A 27,614-nucleotide genomic window follows, 5' to 3' on the forward strand; every position below is an offset into this window, starting at 1 on the left:
ACTTGCTAATTACTTACCTTCAACGGCTAAAGTTAAATAATTTAACTCAGGACAAATTCTGCCTTTGAATGTGAAAGATCAACTCCCTAGCTTCCTTCAGTTCTAAATACACAGTTGTCTCAAATTGCTTTGATTATTATGCAATCCAGCTTCATTTTTCAAAGTAAAACTTTTATCTTGATTCAAATGAGCACTACTAAAAAGATTTTAAAACAACTTTACTTAAAAAGAAGCTCTCATAAGTCACAACCTTTTAATAACTCAGTAAGATTTAGAATGTGGAACGAGATCACCAAATCATTATTTGCTTGCACGAGTGTATCAACTAATCTCTATTGCCAAGAAATATCAAGATTGGAATAGAACCAATTAAAGGCAAGAAAATTAACGCTCAGTTATATAACGTGTGCCAAGACCTTTTTTTTACAAGCATATCAGATGTAGCAGCATGTTGTTAGAGTTTAAACTTGATAAACATATGGTTTTCTGTGGCTAATTTACTGTCTAGTACCTTTGTACATAAAGCTCTCAATTTTGTCATCTCATTCTATTTTCTCTGCCACTGTAATCAACTCTATGAACAGCTTCTGATAATAAAGAATGAAGGGTGCAGCTCCAGCAACCATCTGGACCTCCACAAGTCAATAGATGTGCTCATGTGCAGTACCTAATCTTAAAGGTGCCAACAACATTTCATTTTCTTTTTAATTATAAACTTCTGGTTTTGACTGTGTATATTGAGAAGGAATAAGGATACAAATGTTGTGAAGTACTCTGTCCAATCTGTCCGTGAATATCATGCTACCTCTTCATGAAAAATTTGCCATTGATTAACTGCGTGATATAATTGGTTTCTTCTGTGTTACTTAACAGTTCTCATTATGCAAGTAAGTGCAACAATTTTTGTTAGCAGAGTAGAAAATTGCCAAACCTTTAGAATGCACTATGCCTTCCTCCAAATTTCAACCTTTTTATATATTTGCGAGTAGTTTGAAATTGACAGCATCCTTATTGCTTGCTGAGTGGTCATATTTATAATTTCATGGAATGGTTAATAGTTATGTACAATTTACTTGAGTTGGCTATAGTTTTTGCCATATATTATCGTTGTCACACACTTCCTGCATGATCTGTTTATATTTTTTGTCAACTATACTTGCTGCCAAACACTATTTACTTGAGTTGGCTATGTATTAATCTTACATTTATTTTTGTACAAAGCAATAAGGTTGGTTCATCGATATATAGAGTTCAGTTACTAAAGTCACGCTATTGGTCCTGTTGTACTTAGAGAGTTCAGAATAATGGGATGTTTGAATAATGCTTTTAGAAAACTCTTTTTGGTATAATATGATTGTTATAATGTTTTAAAGTAAAATAAGGTTCACATGTCGTATATGGGAGAAAAACTTTGGAAAAAACCGTCCAATCAACCTAGAAGAATCAGAGGTTGAGGCATAGTGTTCTTTCTACTGTCGGTAAATAAATAGAAATATTGATGGTGATGTCATTTGATTTGGAATGCATCTGCCACATTTCTCTAATGACACGATGAGTGTGAGGACCCTCTCCCCCGTTATTGATGGTCTTAGAGACAATGAAGGTCATACTTGTTCTCTCACCCCATGTCTCTCAAACTCTAAAAGATACATTGTTCTTGATCATCGCCAAATATGAATATATGCTATAATTTTATATCTATGATTTGGCTAATTTGTTAAAAATTCATCAATTGATATCAAAGGCTGACAGATACATGTTATAGCTATTGTTTTGATAAATAAACGCTATATGAGATGACTGTATAATGTTTTGATCGTGTTATGTTGCCATCTGGAGTGATTGAACATAAATCACAATTTTTTTCTTGTATGGACAAAAATGAGATTTGGCTAAGACTTATGTATCGTACAAAGTTTGATTTATTATTAATTTGTATAAGAAATAAGAATTAAACCATCTTAAAAAAATAAAAAAAATTGAACCAACATTATTCCATTCCTCTCGTATCCTTTGTTAACCTAAGATAAAAAAAAATGGGTAAAAAAATAACCTGAGATAAAAAATCTCATTTTTCTAGTATGATATATATAGAACAATAGCTATTGATTGATTATAATTATATATAATCAATCGATAGCTATTGTTCTATATATACATGCAGTCAAAATGCTAGAACTTCTGACTTTGATTTCTCGTTCATGAATGAATCAAATTCTAAATTTATACGGGGCATCTCTAAATATTTTCGTACGAACATTTTCATATCAATAATAAATCTTTAAAACACTTTTCAAAAGTTTACTGAAAAGATTCCAAAATCAGGATATACCATAACCGGACAGTTTGAAGTGTAAACACAAAAATTACTACAGCATTTGCATATACAAAAGACCTGACAATTTTCACTTCTTACCCTTTTTCCCTCCCTTGTTTTTCTTCCCCTTGTTATTTTCCTTGGCCTTTCCATGTCCTGAATTAACTGCTCCTTGAGAATTATTGGACATGTTACCTATTGATTCCTTCAAAAATCTTCCTCGTAGTCATCTTCGCTTACTGTTGTGCTGGCTTGTGATGAATCGGACTCAGCATCGGTATTCCTTTGAGCCAAATTCAGCTGATACAAGATGTGCGCTACTGTTGATCGTCTTGAAAGAATTTTCTTTGGAAGCACAATAGCAGTGTCCTTCTCCTTCTCGGTCATCGAACCGCTGGAGAAGAGAACAAAATGATTAACGAGTAAGTAAAGCAGAAACAGAAAACCATATTGAAATGTTTAAAAGTGCTGATTAGTATTGGACAGCAACCTAAAAACTTGTATACTTATATAGCTTACCCCTTGCTCATAATTTTTCGAAGTTCCTTCATTTCATCAAGAAAGCTCACATACTCCTCCATTTCAATTTTGTTTTCCATAATAACAGGGTTTTCTTGTAACAAATTCCAAAGCTCATTGTAATGATCCAAAAAACCCTGGAGAGAATGTAAATATTGAAGAAAAAATTGGCTGGCCCATATGGAATCAGGTGAAAGACTTTTAAGACATAATACATCAGTTTCAGACTTGAAATTTTCCAACCAATTCCAGAAGCAGTCACCATCCACATCTGATGCCTGATCTGGAACAGAAGCAGAGCTTTTATTTTGAAGGTTTGAAGGAAACTCCTTAGATTTTGATTCAGAGGCTTCTGCTGTGGTTTCCCAACCCACACTGTCAACTATACTAGGAAATAATATTTCTAAAACGAGCTCTCTTTTTTTGTACGTCGCTAAATCCACAAACACAGCATCTGAACACACGATTTCGGAAGAACTGTTCTGAAGCCTGACAATTACCAAGGGGTTTCCAATTACTTTAAATGCCTCTGCAATGACTTCCAAACCCATGTGTTTATTTCCTTTCCGAAGAACATTGCAAAATTCCAAAGGCAATTGAGCGGTTATATCGCTTTTCTTCAACAAACTATGAAGTAATAATTCTAAATACTTCGGACTCCCAGTGCTGAGGTAAAGCAAGCACATCAAAACAACCGATCGAAGGAAAAGTGATGGAAAATTCTTATCCACATCCAAGTTTGATTTTTTAATCCAGGTTTTGACATCACTTTGATCATTAACAAATTTGCGGAGGAAATTCTCAATAAAAACATGGACATCTCTTGTGTCTACAGGAGCCTTAAAGATCAAATTTGCAAGGGAAATTTTATTTTGGCAAATAAGCCATTCAGTGAAAGATGACTTTGTCGCATAAATGAGCCTCCCCATCGAACATGATGTCAACAGAAGTAGCTGTTCAACAAGATACATAAAGCAGCTGGGAGATATATAGTCAACTTCCTTTATCCGATTCACACTCCAAGTATAACACAATGCTTTGTAAAGCTTACAAGCAGGATGCATCTCAAAATCTGTTTTCTTGTCTGGTAAAATATCATGCGCTGAAAACAACCTTAAGCTTTCAATGAAATCTTTCCAGTATTTGTTATCTTCAAACCTTGTCATAACTTGCACGAACAGATCATCTTTTACATTAGCTGTACCAAGAATCATAACTACCACCCTTCCAATTTTACCATAGGTCAATCTATCTTTCTGTTTAGTGTTTTCATAGATGACCTCTTTCATTATGTCCTGCCACACTTCAGTTAACCTTAGGTAAACCATTTCTTTTGCCAGTGATTTCTTCCAGTCAAGAGGAACTACATGGTGGAATAAACACTCAATTGGCTTTCTGAAAAATGTCTCCAGTGTTTTCAAGTTACTGTGGCTATGGCTAAAACACTTGGACTTGAGAAGAAATTTTGAGACCTCATAGATATGCAGTAACGACTGTACTTGATTGAATTTGGAAAAGGCCTTATGAACTGAAAACTTGTAGAGTGCGTCGAGGTTGTGCAGGACATCCACGCCAACAGAAAGTAATTCTGAACTCCAATAACTCTGAGCAAAAGAAACTAGAGGTTGAACATCAACGGAGACTAGCCTACCATTCTTCTTTAGCAATCTATCGCCCAATTTCTTCACCCAGTTAGCATCAGGGATGACCAAAAGGTAAATGTCATTGAGATTATAAATCTGCTTCTGAACACCCAAATAATTGAATGCAAACTTTAGGTAACTGCAATGTGGATGAGGCTCTTGAGTTTTGAAATTTGAAAGGGATTCGAGCATATGAACAATGTTATCCTTCCAACATGTCCAACAATAAAACAATGTCTCCACGGAAAATTGATTCTTCATAATCATGCCTTCGACAGAAACATCAAACAAGCTGTCTTGCCAGACATACTTAGAGGAGTTTAGCCGAAAATGAGAATCCAGCAGCTTCCACAAACATAATATTTCCCCTCTGATACTTCTATGAATGCGAGATGATTTCAATTGATTCATTATTTCAAAACTGTTATCATGCTTATTTGATAGTATTTCAACTTCTGTGGATGCAAGCTCATAAAAGCTGCTTGACACTTCCTTTGCAAATGTCAACGCTCTTCCCAAAAGATCTTCCTTATGTGTAAACTGCTTGAAGGGCCATGCTTTGCTTCCTCCAGACCAAAGAGATTTTGCAAGTACATAGAAAAACATTAGTTCATATGCTTCCAAGAATTCACCAGCTTTTCCAAGATAATCAGCCCCGTGAAGAATATCACCCATCAGCTTAGCAATGTTCAAAGCCTCCATAAAGTTGCCTGATTCCTCTTCCAATTCAAGAAGCTCGTCAAGTAAGTCTAATGATCGTAAGAACCCGCGCTTTAAATCCATAGAGTGAAAAGCTCGAACAAATTTCATCATAGATTTGATATCTTTTTTCTCAAAATAATTGTGGGCACAATTTTCCATATATTTCTGTTCAATTGCGTTCAGATCATGGCTATTAGCCCAACCAGGGTCAGCACTCTCATTTTGTTTCCAGCACTGAATGTAATGTAATCCAATGTCAAACAATCCACCTTTTGCACAAACATTCAAACAATCTGAGAAGAAACTTCCTCTAGCATACACTTGAGCAGCCATTTCGTGACAACGTGCTAAGTAAAAGCAATCCCCTGCCCTTTTCAAATCAGGCTCTTCACATTTTTCCAAGTAAAGTTTCCCTGTTAGCAGAAAACGATTAATTTTGAAGAGTAAAAGTTCACAATGCAAAAAATAGCCTAAACATAAAATCAATTAAAATGTGTAAGCATAGGTGATCTCATTAGAGGATTAAAAATGATGTTTACCAAATTATATTTGCTTCTACAACAAAATTAGTCAAATGCCTAACTCAAATCAAACGGATTCATCAACAACAAAAAAACTACCAACACTCGCATAATATGAAGTCAATTAAATATTATCAGCAACTATAACTAAAGTTAAGTATAGACAAAAGTTCTGAATAGTCATATAAAAGCTTTGTCTGAGTGAAATATATAAGTCTTTATAAAAAAAGCTAAATTTAGATGAAAGGTGTAATTTTTATACGAATCTGCATAAACCTTTTATATCTTGCAGTACTTATAAAAACAGTTTTAGTCCAGAATATATTTTAGTTTGATTGAATTTCATCTGCAAACAAAAAAGGAAAATAAATTTTAATCAAAGCATGCGATATATAATTCCTTTAGTAATTGAAATATTACTGCTTTATGGTCATATTTTAGAAGTGAACAACACTAAAAAGTTAAACTTAATGTGTGTTTGGAATGGTTTTTTTTGGAAATATAATCATTTTCTTAGCTTCGTTAAATAGCTCTTAAAAAAAGAGTAAAATAAAGAAACAGTAACTTGAAAATAACCCTCTGATCATTAATCAAAATTTGAGGATTACAATCCTTGGAACATAGATGCTCTGTTATATTTACAATACTCTAAACAACCTCACAATAAAACTGTTTGTAATTTCATCACTCCACTATCTTTTAGCATCACAACCACCTCCTACATCTGATTCCTGCATTTCCCTCTTTGCTTCTAGACTCTCCATATATTTCAAAGTAGCTTAATAGATTAAGGGCAAATTACATTCACCTCCCCTAAAGTTTATTCAAATGTCACTCACACCCCTCTAGTTTTGAAAAAACACTTACCTCCCTTCATTTTGACACTGTTAAACACCCGTTAGAAAAGGATTTTTTTTTTATAACAAAAGAAAAGGAAATTGAAGTTACTGTTCGTCTCCCTCATATTTTTCTGAACTGAGTTCGCTCCGGAACAAATCTTCTAAAGTAAAGGAGAATCGAAATCTATACAGTCTTCTTGAAGCTCTCACCAAATTTTATAGCTGATATGAAAGGAATTAAAAAAAAAAAAATTGGCATGGGTCCTAGTCGAATTTCGCCTACCATGTGAAACTGATTTCATGGCCAATGCAAAATGCATAAAAGGTCCAAAATTAATAAGTAGAGGGGGTGTGAGTGACATTTGAATAAACCTTAAGGGAGGTGAGTGTAATTTACCCATAAATTAATAATATAGTATTTGGCTCATTATTTCTCCGAGCCTTCCCTCAATTTTGTCCTTTGATAGAAACATATTGTGGAATGCTCAAGTCCCACATGTAGTAGTATGATGGAGTGTCTAAGTTCAAAAGTACTTGTTGAAGAAATGCTTAAATACTGAAAGAACAGTTATATGACTTGAAGTAAACAAATTTACTGTGGGCACTAGGCACAAATGCTTATACACCTCATGCATAGAAGTGCAGTACTGTTGTTTAGTGTTGATGTTAACATTGAAAAAGAAATTTATTAATGCGTGAGTAGAAAACAAGAATCCTCATAAACAAAAGAACAAAACAGAAAACAAGGAAAAAAATTGATAAAACAAAGCATCCCAATACCAAAACGTAAAAAATCAACGAGAACGTCTTCCAAATGTTGGTGTTCAATTTTATATCACAAAACCAAAATTTACCATGTGTATTATGAGTTTTGATTTATATATTCATCAGTGAAATGAACTATCTTCGTCGTTTAATATTCTAGAGCACAAAATAGGACCATGTAGGATAAACTTGCTATTTGTGTTCTAAAAAGATATCCTAATGTTTTTTTAATAGAAAATGACAGAAAACTATAATCATAGATGGCAAAGCTAAAGATTTTACCAGCTCTTTCATAATCCCCCAAATCAGAAAAACACTGGGCAGCAGACTCAACTATGCCAAGGCCTTCAAAAATTTCAGCAGCTTCCCTAAGGATTGCATTTGCATCCTCGGAATTCAAGTCATGTAAACGGATTGCAGTAGCCCTAAGACTAGCAGCCTTAGACTTTTTTTCCCAATAAGAGTCTCCTGCTCTTTCAAAACAAACTGTTGCCATCTCATAGTTATTTTGATAATATAACTGCAAAGGAACAGTCAAAATAATATATCATTTAGAGCAGAAAGAATACTAGACAAAAGAGGAGCATCTAAAAGCATTGCTCTATACGTTACACAGTAATAAAAGTATAAAACTATGTGTGATATAGCATAATATCACCTGTGAGGTATTTAGGTATAGGGATAATTTAAATTGAAAAGAAAATTATAATAACGAGCTAACAAGTAACATTGCTTCATGATTCAATAAAATAAAAAATAAGACATATTAATAAAATCTAATACTATGAAATTAAAATCCCAATGAATATAACAGTCAGCTACAAAAACAACCTTTTTGCCACGTGACTTCCATTCTTGGGGACTGCTTGCAACTTTCATTGCCTGAGCAAGTGAATCATCCAGTTCTTTGAATTGCACAAGACACTTCTTTTTCCAATAATCAAACATAGGTATACAATACTCCTCTGTATTCTCACATATCCACAATCTCTGTCTTGTACGAGTAATAGCCACATATAGCTGTTTCAGCTCAGAACACAAAATGTTGTGTTTGGAATCATTGAAACTTGGAAAAGAGTTTGATTCTGTAAGTTCCACAATATCTTGTTCACTCATATACTCATAAATCACCCTCCATCGATTTTTCAAAGGTGAAGTGCCAAAAAAGTTGTACAACAATACATCCTACAATAGAACACAGATGACCATTAAAATTAACAAACATAACATTCCAAACACAAATGAATCATATATGATGACTTTTAAACAACCTGAAACTCGAGCCCTTTGCACTCCAAAATAGTTAAAACAAGAGCTTGTTTCCCAACATAGTCTAAAATTTCCTTCCGAGCGTCATCATCACGTACCAAAATAACTTGCTCTGCTCCAAAACCAACAATTTTCCCACTCTCATGCCCGGTGTTGCCAAAAATAGTTACAATTGCATTTTTTCTGCTTCTACATTCAAGAACAACCGGAGCTTCCCCGTATAACAAACTGGTCTCAGGCTTCAAAACATCAATAGAATGAGGGAAAAAACGGAAAAGAAGCTCAATGATGCTCTGAGACAATTTCAACACTCCAGCATGAGTCCGAAAGTTCTGATTCAACAAAAAAATTTCTGAAACTTTCATTTTATCCTTTCCTTGGTTATAGGCATTTCTCTTTGATTCTAGCACAAATTTCTTGTAAAAGAGAGATCTGATATCCTGGAACTTAAAATCAATTCCCCTTGCGATGGTCTGTGCAGTATCCCCGCAAAAAACGAAACCCTCTTCTACATTTTGACACACATACTTAAATAAAGTAATTTGACTCATGGTTAGATCCTGCACTTCGTCAATATAAACAAAGTGCATTTCATCGCCCTCATATTTGTGAATTCTGAATCGGCAATGAAGGTCAGCAACAATATCAGCCAAATCAAAATCCCCCTTATCCATCTTCATTTTTTCATAACTTTGATAAATATCATATATGATCTCCCTTTTCTGCTTGCTTAAACTTGACGCCCGGTTTTCAGACAAGAAAAGATAATCTTGACGGCTTAACTTCCCTTCACCAGACTCCACAGATGACAAACTCCCTTTTATATGAGACATGATTTCAGTGAACACTCTGGATGAATCTAGCGTCTTGGTATATTGGGAATTGAAATGCGGCCAATATAATGAATCAAACCTGTCATAAGTCACCTCCTTCTTCCTTATAAAAGTCTCCAAGACAACAGATCTTACACCAAGGTTCTCGCTTAGAGAAGATAGATCACTAAATCTTTCAAAAAAAGAATTCCCCACAGTCCCATCAAGCATCATTAAAAACTTCTGAAATGTTATCACAAGTGGGTATGAGTTGGCGGGAAGATTGACAAAAGAATCAGGTATATCCCTAAACTGTATTGATGTATCAACATCAACTATTTCTTCTTCAATAGAACAACTTTTGGAGGAAATATCAGCACCACATATGAACCTGGATGCACAACATAAACAATATCAATATTAGATACCAATTAAATACTGCATAGAAAACTCTAAAATAAATGAAATTTAAGTGAACTAAACGAACGAACAGGAGGACCAAACTATTTCAAAAGACTTGAACATGTGATACTACAATGGTTACTGAAATATAGGAGTTACAAAAGTGTATCTTTGACACCATTACCTAATTACTTAAGTAGAAAGCAAAGTTAAAAATTGTAATCTCAGTAAAAATTTACTATATACCTGATGGCGGACCAAAAACTTACTATTACGGTGGACAATTAACACTAAGAGAAGGACATACAAGAAAGGCTAATAGTCAAAAGATGCCAAGCTAAAGATTGACTCTATAAAAGACATTAAGGAGACAGTGAAGTAGTACAAAATTCAGGGGACCTCCATTTGCCCGTGTATACATACACCTTATCATCATTTCACTACGGAAATTGCAATACATGCAGCAAATTTTGGGGTGAAATCACTCATGTTTAAAAAATTAGAGATTTTTTCTTCAATATTGAACATATTTTACGATAAAAATGTGTATTCCAAAAAACAATATTGGTTAGTAAATATACACACGATAAAAACTAACAAAACTACGTCATTAATGGTAAAAAGCAACATAATAGATCACAAAATAATTACAAGAAGAAAACTATAAAATGATGTATAGGAACAACAAAAATTATTTGAAAACAATTCAACAGATTTTTTCATGACAGTGAAAATTAACGTAAATATATTACAAATACAACAACACAAATAAGGTCCTAGCATTATGGAGCACACTTTTAGCGTTTGAAAGTAACAAGTAGGTGAAGATATCCTTTGACAGACAAATAAGGTTCAGTAAGACACTTTAACCTTAATTTGTCTAAAAAGAAAGAAAATTTGATAGTTTGAAGTAGAAGTTCCATACCTTTGCATTCTACCAACCTGCTGTTTTACTGCTTGACAAAGTTTAGGACTCACTGTTACAAATAATTGGTGTAGGACAGGCCTGTCATTCAAGGTAGAACTGTCTTTATACTCTTTCTCATAACTCAAACAGGGAACTTCAACGCTCTTAATTCCATATGTGTGTTCAAGAGCCGCATGGTGCAATTCCTCCTTTCTAAATAACTTCATGGTCAAAACAGTGGTTTTCCCGGTACCAGAGCGACCCAATACAAATGTACTTTTAGAAAAGAGTATAATGTCCTGTTCTTCATCTGATACTTCAAATGGAAGTTCCAGTTCTTTACTATTACGATCAGAAAGCAAGTGGCTAACCACAACAGATGATAAAGAATAGAATTTCATCAATAAAAAACTCTCCTCAACCTTTGAGTTCTCAACATAAATTCTTTGATCACAACAACTTGAATTTGCTTCAATTCCAGTATTAACAAGATTCTTAATTTTGATGATTTCTGTTGATTTATCCCAACTCATTGGAACCTCCATCTTCCTAGACAAGAAGCAAAACACAAGTGTTATCAGTTAGCTAAAGTAACTTAGGTATAATAAAATACAAATCAAAGTACTTACCCTTCAAAACATTGCTCACTGGAGCGACTTACGAAATCATCAGTATAGCTTTCAAAAATACTATCTAGATGCTTAACTACTTTAGCAATATCCTCCGGAGGCAGTATATCCCATATCCTTAAAACTTGAGTGAAATTCACTTCTTTTACTATGTCCTTCGAACAAACAACAAAGAGACCTTCAACTTTATACTGTTTTAACATCTGGGATGAATTTCCACAAATCAAATCCCCTTTTATCCTTTTTGGTCTCCATCCACTGGAAAGTTTAAGTAAGAGGCTAATGACCCACTTTTTTGTCTGCTTTGTTGGAAGATTTTTAAATGACTTAAGGAAGTTATCACTAAAAAGAACCTGCACAATCGTTGGAGTAATATGAACTAAAGGTCAAGCACATGATCATAATAAGTAATATTACAAGATCGGATATCCAAATACCTTCCACCTAGAGTTTCTAAAAATGACACTCTCTGAGTTAAGCAAATCATCAAGTTGATCCAGCTCTTTCTTGGCATCCCAGATACCTTTCGCTAAGTCCTTGTCTTCATCCGCATTAAAGAAGCATTGACGTTGTTTAGCATCAAGCACCAATGCTTTCCATACATTATCCTGACTTACTAGGGTTCTTTCATTTCCCAATATCCATAGACAATGCCTGTTGAATATGAAATCAATAGCATTCGTGCAAACATTCTTTTTGGACAAAAACAAATGCAATTGTAACGGCACATATTAGGTTTTACCTAGCCCTGGTAAGAGCAACATTAGTCCTCTGGTCAAGTGAAGTACTGCAATCAGTTCTGACGGTTGAAAACATAATAATGTCCTGCTCTCCACCCTGGAAACCATCTATTGTATTCACCTTCACATCAAAACCTTCGTGTTTATCATACTTCTGTCCAAGCATGTCCTGAAGTGCAACAACTTGGGCAGCATAAGGAGACACTACACCTATACTGAGGTTCTCGTTTGAGCCATTCCATGCTGCATCATTCCATGCAAAAGCATTAAGCAGGATGTATTTTTCTATTAGAAAATATGCACACACTAATAAAGTATTAGAAAAAATTCATAATATCTAGTGTATACAACATTTTTATCATGTACCTTTCTATTATTTGCTTGAGGGTATTTGTAGGAAAAAGATCATTTTAAAATAAAAAACATTGTTTACCCGACAAAGTTCATCACATTATAAATACTATCATAGTTTGAGCAATTTGCAACCGTGCAATTTAAAAACTTTGTAGGAAAAAGATCATTTTAAAATAAAAAACATTGTTTACCCGACAAAGTTCATCACATTATAAATACTATCATAGTTTGAGCAATTTGCAACCGTGCAATTTAAAAACAATAGCATACTCTACAAGGAAAGAGAAAACACAATAACATGATACAGGACTGTTAATACGTTAATGCTTGAAATGTTACCTAAAAACAAACATTAAGACAAACACAATCTCAATATTTTCTCTAATGACTGGTATACTCTTAAGCGGGAATAAGAAAATGCTAACATGATAAATCACAACTGAGGGATCATATACATACATACAAATATTATACACACACGGACAAACCTCTGAAACAATTTCTAATTATTTTCCTCACAACCGCCACTTCAACCATATTTTTCCGGCTTCGTCCAGTATCATCAAACTCTTCGGTGCCGCCAGTTATATTTATAAAGGAATATGGACCAAACATTTTCCCGGGGAGATATTGCTTCCTGTAGTTCTCTGCGATAACCTTTGGAGCATCAAGAATTTGGTTCAAATAGAAGCTTGAATTTGGAAAGGAACTTATTGATGGATGCATCCTGTATTGGATATTGAGAAGGTGATTTGGATGACCCATTGTGCTCAGTCTGGCAAATAAACTTCTTCCGAAACCGACTTCAAAAGAAACCTTAGACATATGAAGGACAAGCATTAGTATTAAATGTCAATGAAAAACTTTCTAACGTTAGTGAAAATGTAGGTTACTTGGGTACTAAATTTTTTAAACAGGGCATTTTAAGAATACATACACTACTTTCAACCATTGCTGGAAGCTGGCATTCATCTCCAACAAGAATGGCATGGTTTATTTCCGGAAGTAGTAAAGGTATGATTGACTCACATTCCTTCAACTGTGCAGCTTCATCAATCACTAAAACGTCAAGTGGTTCCATGACAACAGAATACAGCATAAAGGAACTAGAAGCAGTTGAAAATATTAATGACGCTGTTCGTAAACAGAACTCTCTGATTGACTCTTTAGTCACAACATCTGGCAGGTTGAGGTAACCAAGTGAAACTTTAAGGGTTTTCAATAGCGAAAGGCATTCAGTTCTGCTCTGCTGCAACGAGTATTCAAACCCTACCACCGATTCAAAACAACTATATTGACTTGCAGGAGAGAAAAGCTTTTCCAGTACTTCACAAACAATATTATTTTCAAACAGCAAAGCTTGAAATGAAGTGAGAGAGTAAATAAGACGGGCCAAATCTTTCAAGTTATGTTCCATAATACAACTTCTGGCTATATGAGTACATAAGATGGAAATGCAGTCTCTGAGTGGCGATGCTATAGCCAGAAACCTCTCTCTGACAAACTCAACAAAAGATTTGTGCATCCCCACACCAGAATCTGAAGGGCTGTCATCTTTTGCTCTATTAGAGTTATTATCACCAGTTTGATGATAATAGGAAACACAATTTTCAAGAAGATCAATCATTGAAACAAAACAACATTTCCAACCACTAGGTGGGGTAAAACACAGTAAGAGCTGCTTGACACGATAGTTCAAATATATCTCTTCAATTTCTGCACCAACTTTGAGCCGCTCATGATTCCCAAATAACACCATGTCTCCTAAATTACAAAACAAAGCATCGGAATTTCTATCAAATGATTCTCTCACCATGCTCAGGACACGCGATGCCACTTCCTTAATGGCAACATTGGTTGGAGCACAAACAAGAGTCCTGGAGTTCATTTTGAATAGAGCAAAAAGCAGCGTGCCCAAAGTTTTTGTTTTGCCAGTTCCAGGTGGACCACAAATAAGATCCATGGTAGACTTATGATTGCAATGAAAGGAAGAAAGGCAGGCACAAATTGCCTTGTTTTGCGACTCATTCAACTCAGATAACAGCCTTTGATATGTTTCATCATCCCTAAGAGCATCGGTCTTCGATGAACAGTAATCACAGTTTTCATCAATCTGCACCTCAGAATGCATCCATTAGTTGCAGTATAACTAAATGTCAAAATATGTTCTACTTGGAGAAATAGCTACAGTCTCCATAACAATAAAGTAGAAAATGTCATTCAGAAATTTGTAAACATTTAAGCAATACAACTTCCAACTACGTACTTTCCTTCAACCACAGTTCTACAAATAACTATAACAAACAACAAACAATGAATATCAAGATAACATGAACTTAACTACATTGGTTGGTATAGTATGAAAGAACATTACAAATGCATTGAAAACTAAAATCCTAATTAACATAAAACTAGCTTTCTTACCACATCACTAGCGCATAAAATTTTCTCAATAAGCTTTGAATCTCCATCCATGTGCAGCGCATTCCATATTCTTCTATTTGGGGTTATATTCGTCAAGAATATAATAAACATAGATTTTTGCCCCATTTCATCAATGTCAATGTCTTTAGAAGCGATCACTTTAAAAGTAGAGGTAAGTTTATTCTCATCATCGTCTCCTTCAATCTCCTCATCAAGAATCCCAGCCGACAACACAAACCTCCATGTCCTTCCCGACCTTTCCAAATCATTAACAGTTTCAGGTTTAAAATCAGCCAAAATGAATACATCTCCCGGCAATGTTTTATGCAGCTTTTTACCATAATGAGAGAAGCTGTTTTTCCAAGTATCAATTTTAACAAGATAGTGATTTCTACCACCATGTGAATGTGAGTGTTGAAGTGAAATGACTTGAGCAAAAGGTGAAGTTGACAAAGTCTCCATACAAGAGCATAGTTCAGCTCGAGTTTCATCCAACAACGGATACACAAATGACTTCAAATACTGTCCAACGGAATCGAACGATAAACTGATATAATCCACCTACAATAGAAAAAAAAATTCGATTAAAATGTAATGGCAAAACAAAAACTAAAAAAGATAATGTGATCTTCGTAAGAGAAGAAAGATGAAATCATACATAGTTGCTATAAAGATCATGGTTGAAAATATCTTGAAGAGACCAAGAAAAGATGGTGTTGATGAAGTTATGATCTTCGTAACTACTCTTTTTCTTCTTCTTCCTTGAAGTTGAAGTTGAAGTTGAAGCATTCATGGTTTTTCTTCTTGCTCCAGAATTTGAACTTGTGTAAACTGTGACACTGATTCAACGAGAGAAAGAAATAGAGAGAGTGTGGTGTGTGATAAGAAGAGAGAGAAGATGAGTGTAGAAAAGTGTGAGTGAGTGAGTGGGTATACAATGGGTCTCTTTCTTTCTTATCAAACAAAAATGGAACGAAAATTTGTACTGTGCTCAATCTAGCTTTTGTTTTTTTCTTCATCAAATGTAAATGAACCCTACACGACGCCGTTTCAAAGAATTTCATCGCAAGTTTCCGCTTCGTTATTTTTGGTTTTGTTTCTGTCTAAAACGGTCATTACCGATGTGATGTCTATGTGGAGCATAAAGCAGCTTCGCTTTTTCACTTTTAGAAATCATTTTTGGTTTTCCTACTTGGTCCCTTCAATTTTTATTTATTATCCAATCATTTATTTATTCATCTTTATATTGACAATAATAATTGAAGAGAAAGTTTAATATGTTTGAAATTAATACTATTTGTTACGTTGGGTTGAGATTGAATACATCAACTAACTTGGGTTAAGAGTTAAATGAGTTAAAGATTTTGAATTAAAACTCGGATGGAGGAGATAAAATATTAACCTAACAAACAACTATTTACTAACATGATTTGTTGCAAATAAAAATGTTTGATCGCAATTTTGATCTCCTTTTTTCGTTCATTCACACTCTCTATCCCAAATTACCTTGTTTTGGTTTCTCCATCAAATCTTTGTACTTAAAATTAGTAGTTTTACATAATTTAAAGTTGCGATTTTGGCCCCCTAACTAATTTAAATATAAAACAGCCCCCCTAAGTATTGAATCTTTGGCAGTTTTGGCCCCCCAAGGTCAAAAAAAATAAAAAAATGACACGTGGCTCCTCACTTAGGGTGCCACGTCAACCTTGGGGGCCAAAACTGCCAAAGATTCAATACTTAGGGGACTGTTTTGTATTTAAATTAGTTAGGGGGCCAAAATCGCAACTTTTAGAAAGATAGGGGGCCAAAAGTGCAATTAAGCCTAATTTAAATGATGTGATAATATACAACACAATGACATGAAGTGATCAAAACTCGTTAAATGGATTTCAGTTTCAACATCAAATTCACCATTTTTAAGTATGAAAAGTTGATAAAGAAGTCATAACCAAATGATTTTAAAATGGATGGACCAGTTTCATAAATGGATAAAAATAGGATGACCAAAATTATAATTAAGTCAAAAGATTTGTGGCTAAAAAATAACAATCCCCACTTAATAATTTAAAGTTAAAAAAAATCCTTAATTACCACTAGGGGTGGGACACATGTCAGGTCACCCGACAGGGGCCTATGGTCTAACCTATTTAAAGTCTAGTATGACTCAGCTCGTTTAATAAGAAGGTTGAGCTCAAGCTTTTTATAAAGTCTATTTAATTAAATTGGTATGGCTTTGGCTTACAAAAAAACTTATTAAGCCCCGTCAGGCCGACCTATTAAGCTTATTATATATAATATTTCTTCCATTTTTTACAAATTCAAGCTTTCATATGATTTGATTATTTAGTAGAAGGTATATTGGTGTGATTAGACCTTCCTAAGGTTTCGTTATTTAGTAGTACACATCTTCGTGTGTTCTAGGCCTTCATAAGATTTGGGATATTTAGTAGTAGATTTATAGGTGTTGTTAGATCTTAGTGTAAAATATGCTTTTAAATAGGTTTTCAGACTTCATCGGACCTTAAAAAATGTCAGGGCAGGTCTTAAAAATGAACCTATGATGAATAATAGGTCAGACTCAGGCCTATAATTTTTGAAGTACGTCAGATTTAGATCTTATAAAGTCTGGTCCGATTTAACTCATTTCCACCCCTAATTACCACTATTTAAACGATCTCAGCTTTAAGTGTGCGAAAACAAGATCTTCCAATTTTTAGATTTTTATGACATCTAATTGTGCAAACACATTGATTTGAAAAGATAAGTTGAATTTTTGTTGTTATTTTTTGTTTCTTTTTATTTCCACGTGACAGTTTTATAGTTAATATTATTTAAAAAAGTAAAACCAAGTCTTGGGTTCTAGTCATAAAGGAATAAAATGGAGAACACCGTTGAAAAAAAAAATTAATGGAGAAAATGTGCACCAAAAAAAAGTATATGAATTGGTTCAACTTGATTTAAAATACGAATTGGTTCAGTTGAAAATTTGAGTTTGATACGGATTTTTATTTTTTGTTTGAACTTAATTTGTTTTAAATTCACAAATAATTCAGTTCATTTCGTTTGCTCAAATCACATAATTTAAAAGTTAATTTTTCTTCAAAAAAGACAATTGTTTTAGATCTCTAACCTTTTAAATTAATTTTTTTTAAAGACAAAGATTGAATAAAAATAAAGTTTTCGCATACTTTTTTTTGACAGAAAAGTTTTCGCATACTTAAGAAGAGTATTAAGGATAAACAACACAAATTAGTAGGCAGCGGTGAAAGAAGATGTGTTAATGTGAAAATTAAAACTAACAACCCAAAACAAAAATATTTTTTTTGGTGTCGAGTTTTAGAGAAAAATTGTTTTGAAAATAAGTTATAAATCAAATTTTAGCCGAGCATGTTTTGGTTTTGAAATTGTTGTTTTAAATACAAAAACCCACAACCCTGAACAGGTCCTAGAGTTGAAAATTTTACCCATGAATGTGATCTTTAGCTTCAAATATATTGTTCAAACTCACTCGAGTAAATCTTTCTGTTTTGTAGTCTAATCAGGTGGGCAAAGCATTATTTACCTCTTTGAAATTAAACCTTTAAGTATGTGTTTGGAACAGCGTTTGTGTCAATTTATTATCGTGTCCCAGTGCTTGTCTAACATGAAAATACAGAAGGTAGGAATCGTAGCATCGGAATGAACTGCACATTTGCTTTGTTTTCATGAAAATACAGAAGCTAGGAACCATAGCATCGGAATGAACTGCACATTTGCTTTGTTTTCAACGTGAAAACAAACCAGCGCCAAGTATAGTAAGACAGCTTGAGTTTTCCTTACCAAGTAAATGTAATATTTAAACAAGCCTAGCATTTGCAATATTTTTACCAGTCAAGAATTAGAGTCTCACAATGAATAGTCGTTATACTGTTATCTCGTGTCTTTACTTCATTCATGGTTCGATATTCTAGTGTACTAGGCGTAGAGAAACCAAAACATTTCGATATTCTAGTGTCCTAGGCGTAGAGGAACCACACTAGTCCATCTCGAACTTAGTGTTTAAACTCTAGATGTGGTGACGATATTGTAGGGAGGGTCCTACCCTAAAATGCCTCGGCACCAGGTTTATGTGTCATTAAAATACACAATACATGGGGAAAAAAAGATAAATTTGAGACAGCTCAGATCATAATGCCAGGAGATATAAACTAGGCTCGGATGATTGTTCAATAATCTACAGAAAAGTTGAAACTGCTCAGGTATCTTGCACAAAATCAGATAAAGGGAAAGATGAAGCCACGGTTAATCAGCAAGATGATGTATTTGAACATGAACACAAAGCAGCAATGCAAAATTGGAATTCAATTGGCACAAATTTTCCTTAATACATAGTAGCTTGGCAAGAAAGCAAGCCCATTATTACAACATGGAATTAGGAACTACCCTTCCATATGCAGATGACAAATCAAATCTTTAAAAACTAGTTCAGTATAACTAACTCAATTGTCACCATTATTATATCTCTATCGTTCTCACTAAACATACAACTAACCTCTTTTAACACCCCACCCATATTACTAAGATTGCTAATTACTTAACTTCAACTGATAAAGTTAAATAATTTAACTCAGGTGCAAGTAAAGAGAAGAATCATCTAAAAGATTAGACAGCAAAACCTTGTCTGGTGTTGATAGTATCCACCATCCATCCTTGTTTTATTCCAATTGCAAAAAAAAAAAACTCAAATTTATCATCAATTTTACTATAACAATGATTTACTTTTCCTATTTCAGCTTTGATCAGTACCAAAATCTTTGATCCTTGACAAAGGGGTTCTCAAATACCCATCAACCTCAAATTTCTTAGGTGACAATTCCTTATACTTAGCAAACTGTTCCTTAGCTTCATCATTCTTATCAAGCAATGTATAAATCATTCCCCTGCAAAAATAAGGTCTAAAATCATTAGGATCTTCTTTGATTAATACCTCATACAGACCCAAAGCTTCATCAACATTCTTCTGAAGAAACTGAATCTGAGCCATTATCAACTTCACATCCCTTGCTTCTTTTTCCTTATTGTCTTCCACTGCAACTCTAAGAGCATCTTCAAGCCTCTCAATTACAGCTTCCCCTTCTCCGCAACGGTCCATCAAAAGCGCGTTTTCGAAAAGCGCTTCGAAGGAAAGCGGGTTTGACTTTAAGATTTCGCCGTAGAAACTTCGCGCGGTGTCTGTGTCTCCCATTTCGATTGTTAACCTTGCAGCGATGAATTTCCACTCTGTTTCTTCTGGTTGCAACGAGATCAAGTTTTTGAGGATCTTCAACGCTTCTTCGTCTTCGCCGAGTTCAAGTTTCTGCTGAAGTAAAGACTTGAGAGCTTCAATGGATTCATTGTTCGTTTCGAGGAATTCCGATAAGGGAGAGGTTGCTCCGGCGTCTGCATCGGTGACAACAGTGTCAGTTTCGTCGATGACTTCGGTAAGTGTCGGTGGTGGTTCGGCTCTGGCGGGGGAGGCGGGGAATGTGAATGCGGAGGTGGTGGTTGCGGCAGTGAAGAGTGCTGCTCCGGCGAGGGCTTTGAGGTGGTGGAGGATGGGAGAGTTGGAAGATTGAGCTTTGACGGTGATTCGACGGTGGTGGCGTATAGAGCGGAGAGGGGGAAATTGAGAAGGGGTGTTGGTGATGGTGGGATTAAAGGATGGGATGGAGAAAGAGGGTGAATTGGGGATAGTGGAAATCATGATGGAATGAATTTTTTTTCGATTTAGGGTTTGAATGAATGGAATGCGGGTGGAGAGAACAATGTTGAAGAAGAATATGCAATGTAATGTAATGAAGACTGAAGAGGGGTTAGTGGTTAGGTTTTTGACTTGATTTGGGGTTTAAGATTTTAAATAATCAAAGCAAGAGACACGTGGGTTTGGGTGGGGTGGGGGTAGGTGTGGCTCTTATTTATGTTTTTTTGTGTGGCTTCTCTTCAACCTTTGCTTTCTTTTTGTTTGTTTTTATTCATTATCGTTATTCTTTTTATTTTTAAGTAAAAAATTTAATAAGTAGACGAGATTTTGGAAGAGTTATGCACCCTCAAAAGTGATTAGTATTTTTGTGGCAAATATGGCGGTCACCGGAGGAGTTTTGAATTGTATTTGGTACAAGAGTGAACACCAAATCAGTATCCAAGAGCTAAATCACCTCTAAACAAGAGCAATGGATCAGACCTCAAGGAACAAAAAGGTTCTGCTAAGAAAACTCTAAGAAAAAAAATCAGTCCCCAATTAGTCCCCTACACCATTCTGATAGACTAAAAACTCGTTGTATTTGGTGTTCAGCTTAATAAGTTTGTTGGCCAATTGCGGTATCATGTATTTGTGTCGTTTGGGATGATTGGTACTTCCACTGGATTTAGTTACTTTGCTGGGGGAGTGGATCCTTCTAGTGGAGATCTCTCATGTTTTCTGCAGTGGCTTATCATCCACCTTTAATTACACTCTTTCTCCCTTTTTAATATTACAACAAATTATTTCACTTATTTAATGGAGGGTCTAGATTACACATGATAAAGAAACCATTGGAGACAATCTCCTCCCCTTTGTTGGAGAGTTGTTGTTTCTTCCTCGGTAAGAAGAAGATCACCAAGGGTTTGTAGTTGGTTTGGTACACAATGGTGTGGTTATTATGAAAGACTCGTAATGATTCAATCTTCTCTCATTAGTATGGAAAATCGTCTCGTCGTTAAAATTTCCAATGATTTGAAACATTGGTGTATCTGGACCACTATGAAAATGAACACTCATCTATTTTATAACTATATATATATATATACTACTCCGGTCACTATTATGAAAGAAATTTTAATTTTTAGATACATTTAATAAATGAATCTAAAAATGCACTTTCTCTTGTAATAGAGACTAGAGGGAGTATATCTATATTATATATAATCTCTCAAAAAAAAATATTATATATAAAGAAAATAGCCTCTTTTGGACCGACTTTTTCTCTTTTCAAAATTACCCTCAACATTCAATGAAAATAACACATATAACAAATAGATAAGAGTAAATATTAAAAAAAAATGTAACAAACACAATATTTTTTGTTACCACAAAATATATCGTGTGACAAAAATGATACGAGTATATGTCCATTTTTTTACTTTATCCTTAAAAAAAATTGTGACAAACTATATCAAGTATATGTCACTATAAATGTAATCAATAAGAAAATCATCGTTATTTATTATTTTAATTTATATACAGACAAACCAAAATAAGTCGAGATGATGAATAATTTCGTTATATACTTTGACAATAATTTGTAGATAAATCGATATACGAATAATTTCCATTAATATTTAAATTTTTTTAAAATGTAATCAAAACTATACAAACAAGCATAACAAAATATACACACACATTAGCGTAGGAAAAAAAGAGGACAGACAAACTCGATAGTGCATGTCTTTTTGCTAGTATTATTATACAAAGGGGATACATCACTTTGCGCTGATGTTTTTCTTTTATTTTTACACATCAATGAACTTATTTTTTAATTTTTTAATACTATCTAAATTATCAATTAAAAATTAATTAAATTCCAATAAAATAAAAACAATCGTTGATAATATAAGGAACATGCACTTTATTTAAAAAAATATTTGATGTCCCCTAACTCAATTGGTAGGGACATTGCATAATTTATGCAGGGGTCGGGGTCCGAACTCTGAACACCTCATTTATCCACATTTAAATGTATGAAATCTAGCTCTTATGCTACTAAACCAAAAAAAAAAAACAATATTCGACCCTGTAAAAAGACCTACTTTTTTCAACTAGTTTAGTTGGTAAATTCACCTATTAAATGTATAAGTGGGAAGTCCAGCTTTAAACCCGTGTGTGTGTGTATATATATATATATAGACATATATATAGACATATATATATATATATATATATATATATATATATATATATATATATATATATATATATATATATGGAAATGCTAACCGGTGCCCGGGGCATTGGTTAAGGTTATGAAAAAGGAAATTATATAGTAGTTAATGCATTGAAATTGTGTAATTAATTTATAATAAAGTCAAAAACAGTTTCCTTTTATGGTAATAATTCTCTTTTATGGTATACTTAACCAGTTCCCCGAAGCACCGGTTAGCAGCACCCATATATATAATACAATGTCTTTACTAGTCGAGTTAAACTCGTTGAGGAAAAAAACTTATTTTTTGTTGGTCGAAAGTTAATTGAAAATAATAGACATTTTTTTTCAGGAGAAAATAATATAAACGTATAAATAAAAAAGAATTGAAAATACTATAAGGCAAATGTTAACTTGTGCCCTCAAGGACACATGTTAAGGAATTTGTTAAAGAAATATACGCATGAAAAGTTGTGCATTCAACTTCTTAAAAGTTAATATAATATAAAGTGTGCAAATGCAAAATAAAAATAAAAAAGATAAGAGTTGAAACTAACTAGCTTTGAGAGTGCGTGTGGGAATTAGCAGCTCTCGAAACAGACCGGATTCCTCCCGTCTCCGTCACGCTCCGCCGTCTCCATCTCATCTGTCGCATCCGGTGCGTTCTATTCATCCTTTCCTTTGCTCTCCAACTTGTAAATTTTTTAATTCAGTTCTTTTGATGCTCACACTTGTTACGTCGATCTCGATCTTCTTATAACCATTTTCAACACGTAATTCATTTAGATCATCACTTTAATCTCCGATCAAATTGTTCCAATTCGCATTCTGTTTTCAATCTATAGATCTTAACATTATTTCAACCTTTTTTTTTCTCGATTTGGATCAACAGCGAGTAAGATCTGTCATTAGTTTATACTCTGAATTGTGAATTTGTATGAAGAAATAAAAAACCTATTGTTAAGCTTTCAAGTTGATGCTGAATTGATTCATAGTAATCAAGGGATATTATGCATTTTATTCATCAATGCTATTCGTTGTATTTGTCTTCAGCTATTCGATATGGCCAACAGAGTTCCGATTCCTGCCAACAATTCATCACTTATTGCCATGATTGCTGACGAGGTAAGCGCGTGCCCATGTTGTATATACTTTCTTATCAGTGATATGTTGTCTAAAAGAATGTCAAATCAGATGATATGATAACTAGGATGCATGATTGAATAGGGTTTAGCCGCAAAATCATCTTAGCTAATATAAGTTCGCTGCTAGAGAATTTTGTGATATTTTAAAGATCTATTTTGCTATTGGCGTACAACTCATTATGCACCACTGCACACTTCTTAAGAAAACAAACTATTATTGTACATTTTCCTGGTGTGGAGTACTAGAAGGCTTGGGGTTTAATAGGTTAGGTTTAGGTTCTCTTGAAAGGATCAAATTCAGGGTTTAGAAAATAAGTGGATGGATAGGTTCTCGAGGAAGGGACTTTCAGCCATAAGATGACTTAAGAAGTCAGATTGACGACATTTCAGATGCTGCCTAAAACCACTGATTTCCTTTTTTATTAATTGAGTTTTCCTTAAATAGATTCTAGCAAAAATTAACAGGATTTAAATGAAATAGGAAATTGTGAGGTCGTCCTCATCCAAAGAAACTAAATTTGTCTCTCTGATAAAATTGAAGAAAGGGATTTAGAGATCATAGGAAAAGAAGAAAATCATCATACATTGAGTTTGATTGCATCACACATAGTCAAGGAGGAGCAATATACTTCCATATTATATAAGCTGGTATTTTATTGATGTTTTTGATTGCCTTGTTAATGAAATAGGAGTATAAGTACCCTGTGATTTGTACCAAGCAGTCTGAAACTGCAGGTCCAATTACTCTAAGTCAAATCTAGCCAATTACTAGTATAAACGGAACCCTGAAATAAGGAAATAAAACACAAACTCCCCCAAAGCCAAAATCCATACAATGACAGTTGGAGTGTTGGACATGAGTATATGACTATATACTTAACTATACAGTCCTAGCAGCACCGCACTAAAATATCCCTATGGCTGAAAACTGAAAGTATAATAATCTTTTGACATTATAAGTTTTCTAATCTTAAAATCAGATATAGTTCAGTCGGCAATTGAACATTACAACTGGCCCCTATTAATTTGAATAACTAGTGAGATATTATATTCTTTGAGCTTCTCTTTTTTATATTCTAATTTTGCTCATATCATTTCCCAATTCCATTTTAGATTTTTTTTTTTTTTTTTTTGTAATTGGTATTCATTATGATTGAAATGATTAAAATGTTCTGAGATTTTGAATTCAATTTTATTTTCCACAGGATACCATAGTTGGGTTTCTTTTGGCTGGAGTGGGAAACGTTGACATACGTCGGAAGACAAATTACCTTATTGTGGATTCAAGTAAGTCACTAAACTATATTTACTTACTATTATTTATGAGGGCTAGTTTTGAATTCCCCCATACAATTTTTTCCTGTTAATCTGTGCATCATGTTCATGTGGAGACTCCCTGCCTTTTCACCTAATTTTCTGATTGTGGTAGATGTCCAATAAAAATAGTACATGTGTTCTTTTATGTTTTATAAAGACTTACTGTTGTATATCGTGGACCTCGTAAATAAGCATGGGGATATGTCTCTCCTATATAGGATGTGTAGAAATGTTGTGATTTCCACAAACCTTATCTTTAATACATTTCATAGCTTAGACACTCCCCAGAAAAACCGTAGAATACTTATTTTGGGCATGGGCTATTTTTTTATGCAAAGGTTATTAGTAGGTGCCCTGAAACTGAGGTTAATTGGTACTTGAACCTTGGGTAGTACTTGGATTACTCACTACAGATTGATAAGATAGCATCATTTTTTATTTTTATTTTAAATATAGCATCATTTTTTCTCTCTGAATAGCGTGTCAAGTTCTGAAAATATTCCTGGTAATTTCTTGCTCAGTTTCAAAACAAATTGATTTGACGGAAGTTTTTTGTTTTAACTCTTGATTTTGATCTTCAGAAACGACTGTCAAACAAATCGAGGATGCATTCAAAGAATTCTCAACACGGGAGGATATTGCAATTGTGCTGATTAGCCAATTTGTAAGTCATATTTCATGGCCATAAAAATGATTCAGGCTGTTTTGTTCTTGCTTCTTAGTTAAGTAAAACACCATACCTGCTACTGTTAGTTCCTACTTCCTACGGCCTGAGACATCAGCTTATTACGTCCAAAAGACTTTTTACTTATCCTTACCTATTATAGTTTAACACATGTTCTGTTTGGTAATCAACACTATTGTTAGGGAAAATCTGGAGGGAATATTTTAATTATCTACTGCATCAGGTTCCAAAACTTACATGAGGTTAATGAATAATGCTGGATAACTGGAGATTTTATTTGACAGACCAATGTGACAGTACCAGTGAGATTCAATCATAAAATTGGCACTTCTTTCGATAGCCATCCTTTGGGTTTAAATGTCGACAAGTTATATTATTGCAAAAAAATGTTGACTAGTTTATATGGTCATTGGTTTCTCACTGTTGGATCAGTTATTAGTTGGATATTTGGATCCGTCCTTTTAGCTCATTCAGCCATTGTGATATCCTAGCTGGGATTTAAAAACTATTTCATGCACCCGGTTCCTATTTAGAAAACCTTCTTGCTTATTTGGCCGTTACAATCTTGGGTTATTTATATCTTATAATTTCTTTGACTATGCAGGTTGCAAATATGATAAGGTTTTTGGTTGATAGTTATAACAAGCCAGTTCCTGCAATTCTTGAAATCCCTTCAAAAGACCACCCTTATGATCCTGCTCATGATTCAGTTCTTTCACGGGTGAAGTATCTCTTCAATGCTGAATCAGTGGCAGGTGATAGACGTTGAATCATCCTTTGATTGCAGCTTTCAGGGTGTTTGTTGTTTTGCTTTGTACATTATGGTCAATAATCTCTTGAAGTTCACAAGTTCTATGTAGCTTGAATGATCTGTATTGTTTGGTTATAATTTAAAATCCTGTCATAGATCTTCAAGATGGGCTAATTTATGGTTACCTTGGATGAAATATTATCAATTGTGCACTTAATCGTTGCTTTCTGAGTAATTTCAAGTTTCAGCCATCTGATTTGAAGATTGCATGTTATGACCTAGTTAGGGTAGTGTTCTTTAATGACCGCCAAATGCATTGTTTTCATCTAAATGTGATCCGGCTCTCGTCACAAACACCGATCTCTGACTAGAATACCAGTAACAAGAATGGTGTAAGAATAATGTTAAAAGCAGAAGAGTGTCTTAGCTCGTGCAATGAAGTATTAGAGCCTCAACTCCTCTAAAGAAGTATTTCTGTCTAAAACAACTAAAAAATGTCTCTCCTTACTCCGACTCTACTCCTCTTTGGTCTTCACCCTATAACCATACTGCATTGTCTAATCCGTTTACTGACCAAGTAACATGAACCATGTTTTTTCAGCCTTGTTCATTTCCAAAGCTTTATCACTTCCAGCCTCAACTAGAACAATCCTGTCCTTTAAACTGAGACGAATAAATTGGCTGTGTAGCATCCACGGTCAAGCCTTTCCAAATTCCATTGAGCCAGATGTTGTCTTCCTATGTTGCAAGCTTTTATGATCTCCTTACGATCCATTACCTGGTATAAAATGTGGATTACGCTGGAAAAAAAATAATCTCAATATTTTTTGCTCGACTTGACCCAAAAATTCATTGGTCTGAGACATTTTGCAAAATTTAGGACAACAATAGATATATTTGTCACCTTATTGACAACAATTTGAAGACTTTTTTCCAAAATTTAAAATCTTGATTGTA

At 34.1% G+C, this 27,614-nt stretch overlaps 2 protein-coding genes and 1 pseudogene across 3 annotated transcripts; 1 reads left to right on the forward strand and 2 right to left on the reverse strand.

Moving 5' to 3' along the window:
* Nucleotides 1-2,245: 2,245 nt before the first annotated feature.
* On the reverse strand, nt 2,246-15,938 carry LOC146932938 (uncharacterized; annotated as a pseudogene). The gene is made up of 13 exons (XR_015007287.1): nt 15,502-15,938; nt 14,844-15,404; nt 13,357-14,532; nt 12,908-13,235; nt 12,068-12,308; nt 11,763-11,979; nt 11,326-11,678; nt 10,715-11,245; nt 8,578-9,778; nt 8,138-8,491; nt 7,589-7,826; nt 2,837-5,594; nt 2,246-2,711 (listed from the first exon to the last, which is right to left on the reverse strand). The product of XR_015007287.1 is annotated as an uncharacterized LOC146932938 (transcript).
* A 3,214-nt stretch (nt 15,939-19,152) lies between these two features.
* On the reverse strand, nt 19,153-20,822 carry LOC146932939 (Protein prenylyltransferase superfamily protein). The gene has a single exon (XM_085704651.1). The coding sequence runs from the start codon at nt 20,563-20,565 to the stop codon at nt 19,612-19,614; it is 954 nt and encodes a 317-aa protein (XP_085560777.1). The 5' UTR covers nt 20,566-20,822; the 3' UTR covers nt 19,153-19,611.
* Nucleotides 20,823-23,300: 2,478 nt separating this feature from the next.
* On the forward strand, nt 23,301-26,874 carry LOC146932940 (vacuolar ATPase subunit F family protein). The gene is made up of 5 exons (XM_085704660.1): nt 23,301-23,417; nt 23,813-23,884; nt 25,110-25,191; nt 25,803-25,885; nt 26,511-26,874. Exons 2-5 carry the CDS (start codon nt 23,822-23,824, stop codon nt 26,673-26,675), a joined length of 393 nt encoding a protein of 130 aa, XP_085560786.1. The 5' UTR covers nt 23,301-23,417; nt 23,813-23,821; the 3' UTR covers nt 26,676-26,874.
* The last annotated feature ends 740 nt before the right edge of the window (nt 26,875-27,614 follow it).

The sequence above is a fragment of the Medicago sativa genome, chromosome 4 (genome assembly GCF_051527215.1).
Source record: "Medicago sativa cultivar Bolivia chromosome 4, Bolivia_mono, whole genome shotgun sequence".
In the NCBI taxonomy this organism is placed as follows: Eukaryota; Viridiplantae; Streptophyta; class Magnoliopsida; order Fabales; family Fabaceae; genus Medicago; species Medicago sativa.

What these genes read in the sequence shown, in the direction of transcription:
- LOC146932940 (XM_085704660.1), top strand. Translation starts at nt 23,822, where the DNA reads ATGGCCAACAGAGTTCCGATTCCTGCCAACAATTCATCACTTATTGCC. An exon ending in TTACCTTATTGTGGATTCAA is followed by an intron (nt 25,192 to 25,802) that starts GTAAGTCACTAA and finishes TTTGATCTTCAG; the next exon opens with AAACGACTGTCAAACAAATC. An exon ending in TTGTGCTGATTAGCCAATTT is followed by an intron (nt 25,886 to 26,510) that starts GTAAGTCATATT and finishes TTGACTATGCAG; the next exon opens with GTTGCAAATATGATAAGGTT.
- LOC146932939 (XM_085704651.1), bottom strand. Translation starts at nt 20,565, where the DNA reads ATGATTTCCACTATCCCCAATTCACCCTCTTTCTCCATCCCATCCTTT.